The 14,716-nt window shown below is 43.5% G+C and overlaps 2 protein-coding genes across 9 annotated transcripts in view; one reads left to right on the plus strand and one right to left on the minus strand.

Annotated features, from left to right (window-relative positions):
• LOC307029985 (large neutral amino acids transporter small subunit 3-like) overlaps positions 1 to 10,631 on the plus strand; it is a 42,381-nt gene extending 31,750 nt beyond the window's left edge. For all 7 annotated transcript variants that reach the window (XM_079666203.1, XM_079666201.1, XM_079666202.1 and 4 more), the window contains 8 exons: positions 4,180 to 4,322; positions 4,558 to 4,704; positions 4,836 to 4,871; positions 5,387 to 5,507; positions 5,619 to 5,748; positions 5,853 to 5,926; positions 6,015 to 6,138; positions 6,338 to 10,631. In XM_079666203.1, coding sequence (XP_079522329.1) covers positions 4,180 to 4,322; positions 4,558 to 4,704; positions 4,836 to 4,871; positions 5,387 to 5,507; positions 5,619 to 5,748; positions 5,853 to 5,926; positions 6,015 to 6,138; positions 6,338 to 6,562 — 1,000 coding nt within the window. In that variant the 3' untranslated portion in view covers positions 6,563 to 10,631. The remainder of the gene's footprint in view (positions 1 to 4,179; positions 4,323 to 4,557; positions 4,705 to 4,835; positions 4,872 to 5,386; positions 5,508 to 5,618; positions 5,749 to 5,852; positions 5,927 to 6,014; positions 6,139 to 6,337) is intronic.
• A 2,929-nt stretch (positions 10,632 to 13,560) lies between these two features.
• Positions 13,561 to 14,716, minus strand: part of LOC307017001 (cytochrome P450 2J4-like) — a 40,295-nt gene continuing 39,139 nt past the window's right edge. Inside the window, exons 8-9 of one of the 2 annotated variants that reach the window (XM_079646418.1) lie at positions 14,239 to 14,380; positions 13,561 to 14,070 (exon numbers count right to left, since the gene is read on the minus strand). In XM_079646418.1, the coding sequence (XP_079502544.1) occupies positions 13,895 to 14,070; positions 14,239 to 14,380 (318 nt within the window). In that variant the 3' untranslated portion in view covers positions 13,561 to 13,894. Of the gene's footprint in view, positions 14,071 to 14,238; positions 14,423 to 14,716 lie in introns of those variants that run through there. The other variant, XM_079646419.1, reaches the window with a different exon arrangement.

Below are 14,716 nucleotides of genomic sequence, written 5' to 3' on the forward strand. Positions count from 1 at the left end.
CGGTCATAATAACCCATGAGCGCCGTTATAACGCCTCATGTGGGCAGCACTGCACACACCTCCATCCATCCCCTGAGCGTGTACGCGCCTCATGATGAGAGTCGGAGTGAAACGCAGCGTGTGGAGGCTTCCTCGCAGCCCTTTCGCCTCACAGTGGCGGCGAGGGCAATGGCATCACAGAGAAGCCAGAACGGGGGAATGAGCAGTATTCCAGGCTGAGTGCCCCCAGCGGTAGCGCCCGCAGCGCCACGGCGCCAGGTCTCGCTGCAAGAATCCTGCTGGTTTTAACCTATCGGTTAATAACCTGCAGAGCTCGCTAATTAAGCCGGCTGCCACTAATCTGTTGATTAAGTAGACAGCAGGGCTCGCTGCAGAAGCCTGCCGGTTTTAACCTCGGTTAATAACCTGCAGAGCTCGCGGCATTCCTCTGTCCGAGATACAACTCCTACGGTCATAATAAAACCATGAGCGCTGTTATAACGCCTCGTGTGGACAGCACTGCACACACCTCCATTCATCCCCTGAGCGTGTACACGCCTCATGATGAGAGCCGGAGTGAAACGCAGCGTGTGGAGACTCCCTGGCGTGGCTCGTTGCCATGACGACCACAGAACATCTCGAGCATGTGCGCCCGCTCTTAGAGTGTTTCTCAGAGTGGCAGCGCGTGTTTCTGATGGACAGATGGATGAGCAGGCTGATCAGCAGAGGATACGTCCTGCAGTTCGCCTCTCCCCCACCCCCACAGTTCAATGGGATACAGGAAACACTCCTGTCCTTCCAGAAGCTATGTCTTGCGCTCCAATCCGAGCTGCTGGAACTCCTGTTGAAAGAGGATATTTCCAGGGTTCCTCAAAGGGAGGGAAATCAGGGGTTTTCACTCCCGTTATTTTTCTAATCCCGAAAAAGACTGGGGGAATGAGACATCCTCGATCTGTCAGTATTCCACATGCTGACGATCAAACAGGTGCTGGAATGTTTTCACCAGGACGACTGGTTCACTTCCACCTGAAGGATGCATACTTCCACGTACCCATCATCCCGAAACACAGGAAATTCCTGCGTTTTCCATTCAGGGAATATCAGATCAGACAATCGTCTGCCGTTCGGATATTTCCTGGCTCCTCGCATTTGTGTAGAGAAGGCTGGAGCCACTACACAGAGGAGGGATGAGAGTGTGGTTTTCCTCTGGACGACCTGCTATTTGCTGGCTCGCCCCAGGGAGGAAGTCGCTTTACAGACGGTACATCTCGTATCGCATCTGTCAAAGCCTGGGTTTCATAATAAATTGGAAGAAGAGCTGTCCTCTTCCCTCTCAGACAATCGTTTATCTGGGAGTGGAGTTAAACTCAGCCAGCATGAGAGCGCGACTCTTGCGGCAGCGAGGGGAAGAACTGACAGCTCTCCTCCGGCGTGTCACAACCCACACAGCCCTCTCCGTGACGCAGCTACTCGGCGTTGGCGTCAGCTGGTCACGTGATGACCCCCCTGAGTCTCTTCCAACAGGGGGACACTCCAGAGGTGGTTCATTCCCTGCAGAAGCCTGCTGTTTTAACCTATTGGTTTATAAACTGCAGAACTCGCGGCATTCCTCTGTCCCAGATATGCCTCCTACACACGGTCATAATAACCACGAGCACCGTTATAACGCCTCGTGTGGACAGCATGCACACACCTCTCATCCCCTGGGCGTGTACGCGCCTCATGAGGAGAGACGGAGTGAAAGGCAGCGTGTGGAAACTCCCTCGCAGCCCTTTTGCCTCACGGGCAGCGGCGGCGATGGCGTGGCTCGTCACCATGAAGACCATTACGGCACTTCACAGAGAAGCCTCTCCCCCCAGCAGTTCCATGGGATACAAGAAACACTCCTGTCATCCCAGGAACAGTGTCTTGCGCGGTTTTTACCCCCGCTATTTTTCTAAATCTCCTCTGTCCGGTGCGCGCGCTGTCCTGCTATGTGGCGCGCACGGCGGCCTGGCGCCGTTCTCAGCGCCTGTTCGTGCACTATAGAGAGAGCTCGATCGGGCAACCTCTGTCTGCACAACGGCTGTCACACTGGCTGTGTGAGGCTGTGTCACAGGCATATGTCTCCTCTGGGGTGGAGCCCCCGGAGAACATCAAGGCGCACTCCACCAGAGGAATTTCCTCCTCCACGGCTTTGCACGGAGGAATGTCAGTGGAAGATATTTGCACGGCTGCATCTTGGTCTTCCCCCTGTTCATTTATTCATTTTTATTTGAGGGATGTCTCCCATTCCTCTCTGACACACCCTGTACTGGGTGTCCTGTCGGGGTGAGTGACGTCAGGGAACCAGCTGTGCGCCTCTCTCCTGCCTTTTGGCACGCGGAGAGCGGCCCATTTCCCCTCTTATAGGAGGGATGTTCCTTTTTCCTCTAACACACTTTGTACGGAGTGCCTGGTCAGAGTGAGTGACGTCAGGGATCCAGCTGTGCGCTCTCCTTTCTGTCTGCACGCAGAGAGCTGCTGTTCCCCCTCTACGATCGCAGGACGAGGTGGGACTTTTGTCTCTACTTTCTCACAGCGGCCGGTATGTATTGTTCCAAGCCTTCACCCCGTTGGGAAGATAGGCATGTTTTGCTATGTTCCAGGTAACGAGCCATTACGCATGGCACATCAGGCAGGGGGGTGTTATTGAGCAGGTATGTCTGTTCTTCTAGTGCCGGGCGGACCCAGTGGGGCGCAGACTACATGATGCTTCGCCCTTAACCTAATAGCGATAGCCTTAGAGGGCGAAGCCATATACGAAATAGAACTGAGGTTACCTACTGTAACCCCAGCTTCTATGAGTAAATGGCGCAGCCCTCTAAGTGCGGGGCCCCACTGGCTCTACGAATAGCTGAAGAAAAGTTATGTTGTATGGGAGCAGATTGCCGGGCCACCTTACTATTTATACCGGAAGGAGGCCCGAGGGTGGGGCCCACCTTGCGGGTGGGCGTGGACTACAAGTGTTTCAGTGCTGCGCCGGGGCGCAGGGGGATTACCCAATAGCGATAGCCTTAGAGGGCTGCGCCATTTACTCATAGAAACTGGGGTTACAGTAGGTAACCTCAGTTCCCTTTAGTGTTTGCTTCCTGTCTGTCTTCTTCTGGGTTATAGCTAGAAAGGATCCGTCTAGTGTAAATATGACGTCACGTTCTCGTTGTAACTCTCGTTGTAATCGGAGCGGCTCGGAAACACATCTACAACAGTAACATGATGCAACATACACATGAATGCAGCAGCAATATTAATAGAGAAACATCAGACATAATAGTAAAACACTGCAAGGGAACATTTTATTGCACCAGGAGCTATCTTGGGACTTTTACTGCGACAACGTTGACTTGCCTGTGAATAAAAAATAAACCATAGTGTTGGTGATCTACAGTGTTGTCATTCTTCTTTGAACACCAGCAAGACCGCTTTTCAACAATCACACTCCCTGTCATTGACATAATTAATAGATAGTTTAGCTTCTCACCATCATTTGATGTGGCCAACTGATGTTAACGATCCTAACTGAAAGGCTGCCTGCCAAACGTAAACATTCAGCCACGTGACATTCAGCCGAACTCTCGCGAGAGTTTTACACAAGACGGATCCTTTCTAGCCATAACCCTTCTTCTGCTGTTCCCTTTAGTGTTTACTTCCTGTCTGTCTTCTTCTGCTGTTCCCTTTAGTGTTTGCTTCCTGTCTGTCTTCTTCTGCTGTTCCCTTTAGTGTTTACTTCCTGTCTGTCTTCTTCTGCTGTTCCCTTTATTGTTTGCTTCCTGTCTGTCTTCTTGTGCTGTTCCCTTTAGTGTTTACTTCATGTATGTCTTCTGCTGATTTCTCTGTCCTCCATCCTTCTGTATGCTAACCTATTTCCTTCTCTTGCTCTTTAAAAAATAATATTATTCTCTTTTTAAATTGTCTTTTCTATATAGACAATACTTGGACTCTTAGCAAACAACAATATAAAAAAAACCCTGCTGAGGTTTTAAAATAAACAGGCTTTCTTCTGCAGATTATTATGACTGGACATGTACTTAACTTAGCAACAGTGTGCTTTTGGAATGCAGATTGTCCAAACAGACCAATCGGAATACAGTATTTAACTATGTTGTGTAAAATGTGTAGATTTCAGTGGATCATTATTAGCTGAGGGCTGTAGTTATTTGATGTCTTCCTCTTTGTCTGCAGTAAAAAGGTGAAGCTGGGTGGAGTTGTGACTGAGGACAAGGTGACTGGGGACAGGTACGTGACCCACGTGGCGCTCATGGAAGACATGATGGGACCCAAGCAGCCAGAACCCGAGCATGCAGACTCACAAAGCCCACCCCAAGGTAATAACATCATTCATTCTTGTTGTACTTGTAGTCTTGTTTTTGAGCTTTAAACCTTTAATACTGTGCCTACAGTATGTGTGCTAAGCTCATTCTAGCTCCATTACAAATGATTAACGATTCAATCTTCAACATAATACACAGATTTGTTTTAATTGTCAAGCTTTTCCTTAAATTAGAAGTTATGTCGCCTAGGTAAGATTAGATAAACTAAGGATCCCCACTCTCTCTTCAGGCGGGATGCCACTTTGTCACTCTGTGTGCTCGCCCATCTTATTGTGGAGTGTCATCACCATGGCAATGACCCAGCTGAGGCTGATCTTCTTTATGGGTGCCATGAACAAGATGCTGGAGTTCCTGGTCACCCACGGCCAGCCAAACCGTAACAATTCTACCCTACACCAACACTCGTTCATATAGTAGACGTACAAAACAGATTCTCAGAAAGGTCTTATTGACCAAAACTGGGTCATGACGTTGTGTTAACGCGTCTGACGCTGTTGTCTGTTTCAGCTTCAAAAGAGCTGCTGCAGGAGGTGGAGGAACAAGGTAATGTCACAGTGGACATCACCACTGCAAACCATGTCTCTGAAAATGCTTTTAGATCATTCAGATATTTAATATATATATATATATATATAATAACACTGTGTGGATAATCCTATTTTAATCGGCATACAGCACCGCACACAGTGACATGTAGTTTCTGCATTTAACACATCCTAGTATAAGAAGCAATTGGAATCTACTATACAGTGCCTGGGGAGAATTGTGAGGGTAAGGTGCCTTGCTCATGGGCACCTTAACAGGGCCTAAGAACTGACCTGGAACCTCTCAAGTACCAGTACTGGCGACCGTCTGGTTCCCAAGCCAAGTCCCTACAGACTGAGCTATCCCATTATTTACAGTTACCGTGTTACTGGCATGTGTCACAGGATCCCTTATTTCTCTGTCTCAATTGTTTTCCTCACAGTGTGGAGAAGGCTTTGACCTTTATTATTTAAGTACTGTACATAGAGGCGTGCATCTGTGGACCTCACGCTGCTTCTGCCTGTCCTCCCTAGTTGGTTTCTACTCCTCTATCTTCGGAACGATGCAGCTGTTGTGTCTTGCCACCTGTCCTTTGATTGGCTACATTATGGACTGGAGGTTGAAGGAGTGTGAAGAGGAAAATGCAAAGAACAGGTATGAGGAGGCGATGTATACACGCAGTATGCTGATGTTTGTATAGCGTAGGTTCAGAAAGTTTCTCTCACATGTACATTAAACTGAGATGTTGGCATGTGTCCCCTTTAGCGAATATGATCCCACAAAGAGAGACAGAAAGATCCAGAAACTGACAAATGCCATGAGAGCTTTCATCTTCACCAACCTCCTATTGGTCACCTTCGGAATCCTTTCCATGATTGACAACCTGCCCATCCAGGTTAAAAAACACCTGTACTGGATTACAACCTATGTTACATCTTAAACTCATACAGACTCATACAGAGCATGTTTATCAGTCGGTTCTCTTTCCTTCTCTTGTAGTTGGTGTCCTTTGTCCTGCACACCATAGTGAGAGGATTTATCCACTCCTGCTGTGGAGGTCTCTATGCAGCTGTGTAAGTAACCCCACATACAGGGGGGTCAGAGGGTCAGGATCCAGGGCTTTAGGGTTGTGATTCATTTCTCTCTCATGTTCCGCTCCAGGTATCCAGCCAACCACTTTGGAACACTGACAGGCATGCAGTCCATGGTCAGTGCTGCCTTCGCCCTGCTGCAACAGCCACTATTTATCCTGATGCTGGGACACCTCAATGGAGATCCTTACTGGGTATAGAACATGGACACCCACACCCACACCCACACCCACACACACACACACACACACACACACACACACACACACACACACACACACACACACACACACACACACACACACACACACACACACACACACACACACACACACACACACACAGATTATAAAACATGTTGTTCTCAACACTGATATGGCTCTCCTCCTACAGATCAATCTGGGCCTTCTCATCATGTCCGTGGCTGGCTTCCTGTTGCCAGGCTATCTATTCTATCACCGTAGAAACCTGACCCGGGCAAAGGCAGAACGTGATAGGTTGGCTGCCAGCCAATCAGACAAGGAGAATGCTCCTCTAGCCCAATCAGATGGTAGAACTGCTAATAGCCAAGCCAATGTGCTTGCAGCTAACGGCTACACAACAAACAACATTCAGTAGTTTATTTATTGTGAGGATGCAAATGCCACTCACTACATTTTAATTTGAAACATTTAAGAAACACATAATAGCACAGTTTAAAATGGACTAGGAAGCTGCATTTGTAACCCTAATGTCAGACATCTCTGTGCCTTTTCTTTAGATTTGATCACTAATCATTTCAAAATGACAAGTGAAGATGGCTCAGTAGTTAGCTGTGTGGCTTTCTGGCTAAGCCTCAGTCCTGGAAATACATGCTGTTCTCCTGTGTGTGGGCTGCTTTCTCCACAAACACTCTAAATGCCCAGATGTTAGAATATGTGTATGTAAGGGTTAGGTGAACTGCATGCTGGGAAAGTTTCCAGTCTCCAAATGCTTGACCCAAATATTATTTAAAAGAAATATATCAGCATTTAAGGCCATTGCGTATGTATGCAACTTTTATCCTGTTTACTGTTACTCAGATACAGTAGCTCAAACTCAATTTCATTGCGGGCCACATTCGCATAAAGGTTGCACTCAAAGGGCCGGTTGTAACTATATAAATATATAATATATATATATAAAATAATGTATTATATTTCATTGTTCCCTCTGAATTGGATTATTATCGGATAGGAAAATAACTTAGTAATTAACTACGTCTGAAAGCAGAAGTCTAGGGCAAATAATTGCAAGTCTCTTCAGTGCGCATGTCACAAAACGAGATGCATTGTGGGACATGTAGTTTATGGGCAACCTGCTTCTGTACATCAGCATGTAACCGTATAATACACTTATTGTATTCTTTGAAAGCTCTTGCGGGGTCACATAAAATGAAGTTGCAGGCCGGATTTGGCCCCCGGGCCTTGAGTTTGAGACCCCTGCTTTAAGTAATCCATCAAATCAAGCAGCAAAGCTGCAAGCCAATAACGCACGACTACATATTAGGGCTTTGAGCCTTATTTGTCATCTTGACATACCAATACAGAAAGGACATGCTTTGAATGTCTACTCTAAAGAAAAGTTAGACTCATTAATACTGAAACAAACTCTTGATAAATTCAATAAATTGCTCCTGTTGCTACTAATACTTTGGCTGGACTTCTTAAGTAGATACTTGCTGAATGCAGCCGGTAGTATCATTAATATCTGCTGGAGTAATGCTAAAGAAATAGTTGAATAGAAGATTGATACGACTGCCTGCATGTTCAATTGTATGTAACAGATTAGCTTAGTTTAGCATAAAGACCAGTGTAAAAGCTAGCCTGGCCCTTTCCAAAGCGTTAAACATACACCTAGCAATACCTTGGAGTCATTTTATATACAGTTTGAATGAATGTGTGAGATAATATAGAGTGGTGCAGTGATAACGTGTGTTTGTAGGCAGTCACAAGGGCTCCATCGACAAAACGAAGACATTGGATTTTAGGATTATTTGAAAAAAAGCATCGTGGCACACACATCTATGATACTTACACATTTTGTTCAGCGGGATCATTTTCACATACTAAAACATAGTTTTATAATAATTGAAGCGTAAATGCAATCATCAGAGGTTTAGTAGTCCCATTTAGACATTTGCTAGCATTCGCTGTTTTTATGACATAAAAGCTCAAGACATTCACCAGTGTGGTGTTTGCCGACATTTTTTATGTTGCAGAAACAAACGTAAATCTTTTAAGGTTGTGTTAACCACGGTTCTTTTTTGGGAATCTAACCAAAAACTCTTTGAGACGTGGGAGCCCTAATGTGCTAAAATGCTAGCTCATTTCATGGTTTAGGACTCATTCCTGCACCACTCTACTAATCTGCCACTAACCAGGACGACAGGGCTTTGTAGATCAACCTGAATGTCCCATTTGGAAAGCAATGAAGTGAGGATGGATGAGGTAGTCAGTGAGGATGGATGAGGTAGTCAGTGTTTACATGCTAAACATGTCACTTCAGGTCAGAGTTGGACTTTTCCTCTATAATGGTGACTAATGGATCTAACATAACTATGATTGTTGCAACTATGGTAACATCATTTAAAGGTTATATTTAAGTAGTTTCTGTTTATGGCTTTAAATATTAACACATTTCTCAACAACATCACACAAACAAATCCCTGAAACAGTTCTAATTGATATGTTTAATAAAAACAAGGCTAAAGGTGTCTATGATAGTGGGTGATCCGCTGATTGTGACGGAGCTTCCTGCTTTTATCACCACTACCATAGAGCATACATACAGCAGTTAGCTATTAGCAGGCTAACATAGTGGAGCTACAGAGACAGATGTTTTCCTGAGAAGTTGCTGGAGACCAACACAGAGCTAAAAGAGAGAGAATAATGGACATGGAATTTACAGAAGCAAGTTTGTCCAAAGTAAAGGAGAGTAAATCTAGACACACATGCAAATGACTCTGATTGAAGCATCTTACAAGCTTTCTGAGACTGTCTGCTGGTTTCTCACAGCACTGTATTTATAACATTTTGTCAAAGTTGTCATATTGCCATGACAACGCCTTTTTGACAGTCGTGTTGCAGCCAACTTGCTAAGTATCCCTGGGATATTTGAGTTTGATTTTATGAAGTTAACTGTATTTAAAGGAACAACTAAGTTAAAGGTTTTCAAAGTTTGAAAGCTCCGTATTTAATCCCCCACCCTGTCCTCGACTGTGCAGGCACAGAAAAGGAGATCATAAGAACAATTAAATGTGTAGTACAGTATAACAATTGATTTTGTCGTAGCTAGTCACTAAAGCTGCTTTATTTGACTGTTGCATTTTAAGAAGCACTTGAATGTCACAAAGGTTGAACCCCATGCTGAGTGCAGATCTGTGATTAGGTGAAGGCCTTCAGGCTGACAGCACAACATGGCTTTCAGATCATCTGTGAACAGAGAGATTGTACAGTGTTAATAGATATGTGAAAATAGTTTAATGATAGGCTTTATTTTGTGATTACATAATGAAATGTAAAACAATATTTATTAAATAATGTGCATGCTTACCAACAGCCTCAGGTTGACATCTAAGTGCCATCTGCTGATGTTTAAGTGTCCTGATCTAAGGCAGCATACGCACAAACAAAGAAACCATTTTGTTTCAAGTCAGCAACATGCTGCTTATCTGATAGTTTGACATACAAACCAAAAGCAGGTGCACCTTAAACATAATACAACCAGTCCAGGAACACTGGCCACAAAAATGATTGTGACAGGAATCTGATGCTATAGACTTATTTATTGTATGTCCATTGTATTGGACGCGTCATGATGTAAAGATGCTGCTTGTATTGTGTCCATCTTTTGTGTGTCTTTATTTTATTGTTCATCAGGGTTAATTCAGATGAAAATGGTCACAGCATTTGTCATCACTTTTGTTGAGGAAAAGGGAGCTAAAGTGTTCTTAAAAATGTCATCAAAATGAAAAGTAAGTTAACAGATGTGTATCATCGTTGAAAACCAATTGACCACTGAGAATATAGTTTAAAAATAATTGTTCCGTGTCAATAACTTTCCTCACAAGAGGACAATGTCTTTTGTGTATCATTTATTTGGTTTCTGACTTGATTGATTGTGGAACAGTTTTAAAATATTAAAAAATTATAAAAGATGTAAAAAAGGAAATTGTGTTCTTGTTCCCGCATTAACAGAGGACTCAGTTTCAGGTCCATATCAGAATGTAGTGTCTCTACTGGGACATGTCTCCATGCTTTCATGTTCAAAAAGCTTTTTATTGTTCTCATGCTGCCTGTGCTGCAGCCATAGGCTGAATATATGATTGATTGGTTAGCTGGCTGACTCCATTGTGAATCTTAGAATCCACTCAGCATGACTCAGCAGCTGTTAACAAATTATATTAGTATTATGAATCACCAAATATTTATTGGTAAAAAATTACTTTCTGTATGTTAAAGTGATCTTCAAAAGTCACCTTCAGCCATCTGTCTACAGAAGAAATGGTGGCTGTTAGTGTTTGCTGCTTTGCCCCCTGCCATGCATTGAAGACAGGAAGCCTTCTCACCTGCTGCCCTGTGTTTTACCCCCGGGTTGCCATTTGCCCATCCCTGATGTATATCAACCAATGTGTGTAATGTGAGTGATAAAAGTAATTTATAAAGTATATCTTCTTCTTCTTTAACATGTTTTAAGCTTCCGTTACACCTTCCTCAGATGACTTGCTTTGAGAGATGCTTTTGGCTAAATGTTGTGTTAAAGGTCCCATGTCATTCTTTTCCAGTTATTACCCATCCTCTTGTGTGTTATGAAGGTTTTTATGCATGTAAACGGTCTGCAGAGTCAAAAACCCTCAACCCTCAACCCTCAAAGTCTATGCTGCCCCAAAACGCCTCGTTGGAGATTTCTCATTTTCCATTGTTTACTTCCTGGGTACTCTGACGTGTGAATACCCAGAGGCCACACCCTCTGCCAGCGTTTCACGAAACAAAGCTTCACAAAACTTTCAGCGATTCATGCCGGATATGTACAGCGTAGGGCACTGAAGAACGATGCTGTTCCTACTTTGTTTGGACCAGCGGGAGATTCTGGGACACAACCTGTAAGTATTCATTGTTGTTTGTGTATTTATGATGTTTAAAACAAACAAGGTATCTACCACGACTGTTTAAATGGGTAAACGTTTTTCGGGCTGCTAAATTGGGATCGCGGAGAAATGCTCTCCGCAGACCCATGCTCACAGCGTTAAAAACAGCCCTGCACATAACTTTTTTGCCCTGGTTCTCAAAGGAGCACCTGGAAATGTTGCTTGGTGCGCATCCTCTGTATCACGAATGTCAACGGGGGAGGGGTGTTGCGCGCCCGACCCTTCACGCGTCTTACCAGTTCTTATGCAACTCGCAAATATCTCTCTCTTCTCTCTTTTCTATCTCTCTCTTCTCTCATGTCTCTCTGTCTCTCTCAATCTTGGTGCGCAAATGCGCTTTTTTCAAATGATCCGGTGCTCCTTTTTTGGCGGTGGGTGCGCATGCGCACCTGCGCACCAGTTATGTGCAGCCCTGGTTATAAAACTTTTTCTTACTCAATATCAAGCCACACTTATTTTTTTACTTCGGCTGTGAGTGTTTGTGTGTGCTCAGGATGAGTTTCGCTTGTTCTCTCTGTATCGCCGACCCGGAAGCCTGTCCGCTCCTCGCAGCAGATCACAGCAACGAGCCTCACAAACGTCCCAACCAATCAGAGCACACTGGGTTCACAGGGAGGGGGGGCAGGAGCTCCAACAAGCCGTTTAGGACAGAGATTGAATACCAGTTAATACACATACTTTACAGAGATGCTGTATGAGAAACCAATGTGAGTTTGGAAAATTGCACAATATAAATCTATTTTAGTATACCTCAACAATGGAATTATGATCAGTAGAAATGGCCTTGACATGGGACCTTTAATGGAACATCTTAAAGAGGCCAGTGACCTACAGTAGTTTAGGGGTGGTTTACTAAATGCATCAACTTTGAACATTAGCTCCAGTAATGTCTTGCCCTAATTGCCAGTTCTCTATTCCCACAAAGTTTCAGTTGAGGTTAACTCTCCGATTGCTGAGAGCAACATGTAACATACGGAGGCGTGTGGCGCAGTGGGTTAGTGCGTTAGTGCGTTGGTGATCGGATCAGGGGATCACAGGTTCAAACCCCACTGCAGTCAGCATGTTGTTGTGTCCCTGAGACACTTTACCCCAAATTGCTCCTGTGGGGATCACCCACAGTACTGAGTATGTAAGTCGCTTTGGATAACAGCGTCTAACAAGTGACATTTAATGTAACATATCAAATAAAAGAAAAGATGATGATTGTAGCTTTACAGCAACCTCATTAGGTTTGTTTTCCAATTAAAATGTGCTGATGAATGGCAAGGTAAACACATTCACTACATATTTGTTTAAGTATAATGATTAAGTTTGGTAAAACACATTTCGTAAGGTCAATTCTTCTCAAATTTAAATTAAAAAACATAGTAATAGTCATCTTGTCTAATAGTTCTCTTAGTTAGCCTGTTAGATTCAATTCCTTATATCACAATGCTCAGGTTGATAAACAGCGCTGAGACTCACTGCATGTTATTCTCTCTTTTGAGTTTTTGACTCACTGGCCAAACCTCAGACTGTGAAACACAGCAGTCTGAATAAGAACACAAACTAAATCTCAGTATCATTTATTTCCACAAGGTTTACAACAATAGAATAGAGAGTGGGGTAAGATGAGCCGGTGGGTAAGTGGAACCAAGCCCTTTATCTAAGGAAGTGTGCACATAAATGTGACCATAAATCCAGGAAGCCCCCATCACTTCTATTTGGCTGTGATGGAGAGAAGCACATGGTAAAGTGGTAAATGTGTTTTTTTCACAATAAACCATGTTTGGCTTGTCAAAGTAAATGTTCAACACGTCAGGTATAATTACTGTTCTGTCAAAGAAAATCCAGGTCTGAAAATATGTTTCATAAATGTTGGTTATTTAGCAAGGAGTAAAACCATGTGAATCATTTAGCTAAAGATTAGCATGAAGGACTAAGATCGACAGTGGGTTTCCAAAAAGGGGCTTTGGGGTAAAGTGAGCCAGTGGTTCAACTCAACCCCCCATGAGGCACTGAAGTTAAGTTAAAGTGGACCTATCATGCTATATTTGAATAATATAGTTTAGGACCATACCTATATAAGGCATATTTATACTTTTTATTTTTCAAAATACCAAACAGATCATGCATTTTAGCCATTCCTTATTTCGCTCAATTTAACACTGTCTTTGCATGGGCTGATTCTGTGAGAACAGCACCATCTACAGGCCTGGCATATGTACTACAGCGTCTCCAGAGGGTCTTCACAGGAGAGAGAAGGGGCATCAGACCAGATCCAAAAACTGCTGACCAGCATTATTATCATTTTGATTGAAAGAAGAGTTCCTGAATTAAAGCTCGTTGTTGTCGTAAGACTTTGACTATCTAATTGTTCCTAGCCTAAAAGGACAGCATAAGTACAAATTGGCTCACCTTACCCCACTCACCCCTACGTTTATTTGCAGTAGAAAGGAAGGTACTAGTATTTAAACTGTCAATTATTTTTATTGGATATTGATTACAGTAGTCAAAGTCAAGGTCAACTTTAGTGTCAATCTTTCAGTTTGTGTGTACAGAGAGATCGAAATAACGTTTCAAACAATCCCTAATACAAAAATACAATAATACAAATATGTATACAAATATAGTACATTATATTACCAAGCTTAAAAAGACAACTAATTGAATAGAAGAAAACCAAGTCCCAACAATGTTTTATTCTCTGAGAGATTATCACAGAGTAGATATTGATATATTACGAGATAAATGTAGGAACATAGTTATTGATGTGTGAGGTTGAGTTTGGGACAGTTGGGGGTTTATCGTGGGACAGCACAGAGGCTGTAGGGTTTGGGGCAGTGCGTGGCTCCTAACTTGTACTCCAGAGTTGGCTGCACCCCTGGGGGGGGCGCAAAGGAAAATCTCTGAAGGAGGGTGGTGAAGAAGATAAATAACTCGGCCCTGGCCAGCTGCTCCCCCAGACACACACGCTTACCTGAGAACACACAAAAAATCAGATGTATTCACACAATCTTTATTCACTTTTCAGACTTTGTGCCTGCTCCTTTGTCTATGGGGAGTTACACACTGAATGGATGGGCACATCATTAAACCCCCAAACATTACAAACTATCCCATTTGAAAGCTATAACTACCAACTAACCTGCTGAAAAAGGAAGGAAGGCTTCTCTCTTCCTGAATGTTCCATCCTGGTCCAGAAAGTGCTGAGGGTTGAAGGTGTGAGGAGTTTCCCAAATGGACTCGTCTCGTAAAACGGAGATCAGTGTGGGCAGGACCATGGTGCCCTGAGGAGAATCCAGTCAGGGAAATGTCTCTTTGTTTGCATTCTTCAAGTTAGTTTGTTTTAATAAACAAAAAAGAAACATGATTAAAAAAAGATTACAAGGTCAGCTTCTAGGTTCATTCTCAACCTTGGAAACACAGGTTGTCGAATGAATTAAAACATTAAAAAAAGCACCACACCTGTGCTGATCAAAATCATGTGGTACATGAAAAGCTACCAAATAGAATATAAATCTTTGAAACCAAAGGAAGATAACCTGAACAAAAAATAAATCTGTATGCTGAGTACAATTAGCTTGTTGTGTCTCGATGGGAGTTGGATTTTGAGTTTGTTTGTT

The sequence above is a fragment of the Notothenia rossii genome (assembly GCF_949606895.1).
Source record: "Notothenia rossii genome assembly, chromosome: 1".
Lineage (NCBI taxonomy): Eukaryota > Metazoa > Chordata > Actinopteri > Perciformes > Nototheniidae > Notothenia > Notothenia rossii.